General features: G+C 37.2%; 1 protein-coding gene across 1 annotated transcript in view; it reads right to left on the bottom strand.

Annotated features, from left to right (window-relative positions):
- Positions 1-2,936: 2,936 nt before the first annotated feature.
- LOC128992999 (uncharacterized) overlaps positions 2,937-6,000 on the bottom strand; it is a 39,423-nt gene continuing 36,359 nt past the window's right edge. Inside the window, exons 20-21 of the mRNA XM_054416750.1 lie at positions 5,344-5,451; positions 2,937-4,643 (exon numbers count right to left, since the gene is read on the bottom strand). Of these exons, the coding sequence (XP_054272725.1) occupies positions 4,479-4,643; positions 5,344-5,451 (273 nt within the window). The 3' untranslated portion in view covers positions 2,937-4,478. The remainder of the gene's footprint in view (positions 4,644-5,343; positions 5,452-6,000) is intronic.

Genomic DNA, 6,000 nt, shown 5'->3' with positions numbered 1-6,000 from the left:
TTTCGGGGTGAACTTTGTATATTCTAGCACATACTTGAGCAAAAATTGGAAGTCAAAGCCCTGCCCATTGTGAGCAATGACACAGACATCTTTGAAATTTTTACGGACTTGCATCACATAGTCCATGAACTGAGTGACTGGTTCAGAACTAAACACTCGCATACAATTTTTACAAGCCATACAAAATTTAGCCTCAATACACTGATAGCAAAACTGTTGGGATACACACAAATTTACTTGATGCAATTTAGACTCGGGATCTGAGGGCAGAGACTCATCTTGACGGGTTTCCAAGTCAAAGAAAATAAAAATAAAATCTTTTGACTTAGGTAGGCTTTCTCGTGTCAGGTTTCATGAAGCATTTGTGGTTAGGGTCTTCAAATGAACCACATGGTTTACAGTATACTTCACCACATTTGTGAGGCTTGGACCGTTCTCTAATCCAGACCAGTTTTCCACAATTAAGACATTTCTTTACATTTTTACACTTGTCAGCTTGATGTGCAATAAAACATCTCTGGTTTTTATAAGTCATGTTACATTTAGGGCACAGAATACCGCCATGTTCCTCTACACAAGGGGGTGAAATAGTCCGGCACTGTAGGCAAATGTTTGAGCAGCGGTGGGCTCCTTTGTGATCATACGGGACGTGGCAAGCTTCACAAAAATATGCACAAACAAAAGCGGCAGTCAAACTATTAATCAGATTGTAGTGTCCATCGTGAAACAGTAAATTTAGTGTGAATTTTGCATTTTCTACATTTCCCTCAAAGTAAACATCACGTCCTTTCCTGTCATAGTTGTACACAACAATTTTGTAATCCCTTAAAAACCCCTGAAATTTTTCAAGTTCCGGGATCCCAACTCCACCCTCTAGGGCATTACAACCCTAGCTCAACGCACAAGTTCCTGAGCCCTAACTGTTTGCCTATTTGCCTTATCTTGCCCCACAGCTTTATATTCAGGATCTTTAGTTAGATTAGCAATAGCCACTACAATTGCACGAGGTAGACACAATTTATCTTTATTATTAATGACAACAATTCCCCGTCTTGACTTGCATTCCTCATCAAACGTATTGTAAAACCCTGGCCTTAACCTCCCAGAACCTACAGGAAGATTAATTCTAGTGCATTCTACTTTAAAGGTGTCAGTAGATTTGATGGATTCAGAGTTTGATTGCACAATACCACCAAAGATTTGCCACAAAACAATTTCATCAATTTCAGTAGCCGGACGAAAATTTACATAGCCAGGTGCTTTTGATTTCAAGTTGAGACTCTCCAAAGTAAACCCAAGTTGATCATTTTCAAAAGCTTGCTTTTTCGTACTATTTACAATTCGTGCAAACCCTTGTCTCAACCAATCAATCTCATTAGTCTCTGGAGGCGGATTGGTGAATTTAAATACAGTTTTACTACCATACAATCTAAATTTATTTACATAAGTTTGATCAGTACTAATCAAATTAACAGGCTCAACTACTTTTACGGGTTCAACTACTTCATCAGATACGTTATCAGCCATACTAACATCCATCGTCGTCAAACGCCTAGAGCAAAGTAAAAGGGACACGGAGACACAAGATCTAGTGGGGACACGGCCTGCGCGCGCACACAGCTAAATATAGCACACCAATTGCACACTACAACACTGAGACACAAGATGTGGTGGGGATACAGCTGCGTGCACACAAAGCTGAATATAGCACACCGATTGCACAATACGTTACAATAAAAAAACAAAGTTCACTTACCACTGATGTACCGTAAATAATCAAGCTAACATTTAACACCAGAAATAACTTTCAAACATTACCTCAAAACATCAAACACAAGAGCACACATCCAACACGTTCAATTGCCAAGAGCAAAGTGAAAGAAAATTAGTACCGAAAAGTTTAAATAGTAAAAATTGACCAATCACACAACAGATCACCTATTTATGACCAATCAGGTACAAGCTTATTACAACCAATCAGCAACCAGGATACACACCATTAACACTTCCTTGTTTTGTTACAGAACCGTGATGATGAAGAAGAAGAAGTTTTGTAGTGTTTGTAAATATTTTTAGAAGTATGTAAATATAAATCGTAGATGTATATATAGTAGCATTAAAACAAATTTTAGACCAAACAATCTGTGTAATCATTCAGGACACAGCTTTGTGGAGGTTATTCAGTCATTAATCAGTGGAGGTTATTTCATTCGGCAAGAGTTGATCATTACGGAGTTATATAAGTTGGCAATACATATGCAATACGTAAAGTGAGGCTTGGCGGGAAGGTGAGGTTACGTTGTTTGGCGCAATAATAAAAGTGAGGTTATGTTACTTAGCGGTAAGGTGTGGTTTTTTCATTTGGCGGGAAGGTGAGGTTTTTTTTCGTTTGGTGGGAATTGGCGGGAAGGTATGGTTTATTTCGTTTGGCGCGAAAGTTAGGTTATGTTACTTGGCGGGAAGGTGAGGTTCTTTTTTCGTTTGGCGGGAATTGGTGGAGAAGAAGTCAGGTTTTTTTCGTTTGGCGCGAAAATAAAAGTGAGGTTAGACCACGTGGGACACCAGGGGGCGTGGCCTAGGGGGAGGGGTGGGGATGAAATGCTGCTCTCTGATTGGCGGACCCAAGTATAGCGTATCCTACTTGTATGTTCGTGTGTTTCCTCTCCGTACCCTACTGGTAACAAAATGTCACTGGGAGCAAAAATCTGGACTTTGTTCTAGGTAGACGAAGGATCAGGAAACAGTTGTATGCATTATACAGACAAGTAAGAAATTATGTGTTTTAATAAAGTTAGTCCCCTTATCTCCAAAACCTTAAAGAAACACTCATCGTAATTTCTGGCAGTAATTTTCCTTTAGCGTTTCATCATTGTTCTACAATTTAGGACTTCTATCTTTAATATCATTAGAGATGAACTTTTAGGAAATAAACTCACTGGTTTGTATGTAAAATTATTTTAATATCCATGAAAAGTTTGTCCTTTTGACATGTCGAAAACATATTGTATTATTAAAACTAAATATCTCTGTAATGCGGATAGAACCATTCATGTGTACTAAAGTAGACATTCTATCTACTGTATTCTGCTGAGCTGTCTACGTTTAAGAGTTTAATTTCGTCAACATTTCTTTCTACCAGTTACCAATATAAATCTGATAACTACCAGTACTAAATTACCACGTAATTAATCAAATACTGTAAATACATAGTTTCATATAAAGCAAAGGTCAGTAGTTAACAAAACACTATCTACATCTTTGAGTACTAGCTGGCATTTTATTACGTTGATAAGAAACACACATATTTTGAGAAAGCTTTAAGCCGCACACTTATCAACTGCATACTTAGTTTTTTTTTTCCTAAGGGCACGGGCCAAAATTTAATAAAAGGGTTGTATTTCATCATATTTTAAAACATTGAATATTTGCTGCTTTTACATTTGTTTTTATTTATAATTGTTTTTTTACTTTTCCTTCAGTACACTTAGAAGATTCCCATCCTTACAGAAACGGCAGACAATTTTATCGTTAGTTCTGTCCAGTGCACTGAAGGGGCTGTATTTTGTTTTCAATTTGTTTCTTGTTATTCCAGTCGTTTAAAAAAAAAACCTCGTTTAACTAAATAAAACTATCTAACCATAAGCAATAACTTGTCCTCTAGTTATGTAACCAAACAGTAAAGCACAAACTATGAAATTAACCCTAAAATAATAGAAACCAAATTTCATTGAATAGCAATCAGTGTCACCAACTTGAACTAGACACAAAAACCAAGATTCAAAATGTAAAATGGGATGAGGAGTGTACATGTGTTGGTTAGTGTATCTATGGTTAATCTTTTGAATTTTTGTCATAGTTCTCTTTGTTTACATTACGATAAAGTTATTAGTATTGATTGAACATTGATTCTGTCATTGTCAATGCTAATAGTGACAAGCTTCTACTTTAGTACACACAGTAAATTATTAGAATTTTAATATTTTCAATCTAATCTCAACGAAACCTTGTGATTGATGGTTGATTTTTCAATACTAAATTGAAGTAGACACCCCATCTATACAAAGCTGTAGCACATTTTCAAAATTAACATGGTTCAGTGTTTTTGTTTTTTTTTTTGTCCTAGGATGCCAGGCACGAGCCTGGGATTGTTTTCACATTATGTCAAGATAGACTTAGGGGTTGCGGCATAAATCTTTAGATAACATCCATTGGTGATTAGTGGGATTTGAACCCGGGACCTCAGGGACCAAAGTCCTGCACTCTACCCTTCACAGAACGTGCTACTTTTAAAATTCAATAGTCCTACTAAACAGATATCAGTAGCCTACTTGACATCGGCGCACTTTGTCTGCGGCTCAATTCCACTGAACTACCGGTATGATGATTTTTATTTTAAAACTTAGCTACAGCCTTAATATAGCTTTAAAAATATGGAACGGAATGTCTACTTGTCCTAAAAGTCAAGAAATTAACTCATTTTATTGTGGGTAGTTGTAGACCCCAGCAAAGAGAAGTGTCTCCACCTTCTTGTCGTACAGCAGGTACACAAAGGGTCTATCACACGAGAAGCTGTCCCCAGAGATCCTGTCATCCAACACCACAGTCACCGCGGCAGCCTCAGTTCCATACTCGTCCACTTTCACCTTAGGACATACATCAAACTGTGCAATAAGTAATGCCAACTCTCAAAGAATATGGGAACTCAATTTTTGTACTAGAAAATAATTTTGAGGTGGGAATCAAAAGCTCTAAGGACAATATTTGATAACTTTCTGTGATTGTGTTTAATACAGCTAGATTAGAAGGATAAAACTGAGAAAAGGGAGAAGTTTGATACCGAATATATTTAATTAACAAAACTAATTAGATACCTGCCTTGTATTTTGCTTTCTCTTCAATGAATGCAAACGAACATTAGTGTGTTGTCAGAGAACATAACTGGTTATAACTTAACAGTCAATTAGGACTTACTTTAACAGTATTCCACCACCATTTTATACTATAAGTGTTAGTAGTTCATATACTAACTGAGACAGCATTCTAAAGTATGTACCTTTGTCTTTGTCAAATCTGAAAATCAAATCAGGTAGCCTACAATAAAACTATTATTATAATCTAATATTTTACTTGAGGCTAAGGCTCAAGTTAGAATATTTATCTCAATTACCACTACGAGTCAGCAGTGCTGAGGTTAACCATAGACGAGTGAGTATAGTTTACGCAAGGACTGGCTCAAGTCAAAGAAGAATTAAATACATTTGACTTACATAGACAAAAGACCTTGATGTGTCACACCACAAGTATAAGGAAAACAGCATGCAAGTTGTGGCCTTATTTTCTTACCTTTGCCTTGTGTATTGCTCTACTGAAGGAGATACTGGGACCTCCTGTCAGACCAGTCAGGTTGGCCGATGGCTTGAACAGGTCACCTACTCCCATTCCTTCTAGGATCTGAAACACCCAGTGAAGTTATGGTTGGATCTCATGCCATCGTATGTCAGATGTGTTGTCTGTGAAACACTCGCAAGCATATATTGTGGCGATAATGTGATTGTCTCCTACAATCTCGGCTACAATTGTTAACATATATTGCGGTCTTGGCGTAACCGATAACTCCTGCAATCTCGACAACACCCGTAAACATATAATTTGGTCTGGACAGTGGAGATATCGTTGTTTCCCGCCGTTGCAGCAACACTTGTCACCTATGATGAAGATGTCTTTGTGACCTTAAAAAAGGCAATAAAATGCCGTCAATGAATAAAACCTCGACAAAGGATATTTATTGATCTTTCAGCCTATACCAGAATCAGTGAAATTAAACTTTTTCTTCCCAACCAGCAAAGTACATTATGATCTCCAGTCTTCAGGTTGGCTGGCTAATGTGTATGAAAATATAGCAGGTAGAAAACAAGCAAGAATATATCATGTTTATGAGGGGGTGGATGGTAAACTTACTGCACTGAAATATGACTGGCCAGCTTTCCCTCCAACAATTTA

This window comes from Macrosteles quadrilineatus, unplaced genomic scaffold (genome assembly GCF_028750875.1).
Source record: "Macrosteles quadrilineatus isolate MER2022 unplaced genomic scaffold, UCM_ALF_1.0 Scaffold_4__1_contigs__length_99947679, whole genome shotgun sequence".
NCBI classification, from domain to species: Eukaryota; Metazoa; Arthropoda; class Insecta; order Hemiptera; family Cicadellidae; genus Macrosteles; species Macrosteles quadrilineatus.
This window is presented reverse-complemented; position numbering and strand designations above follow the sequence as displayed.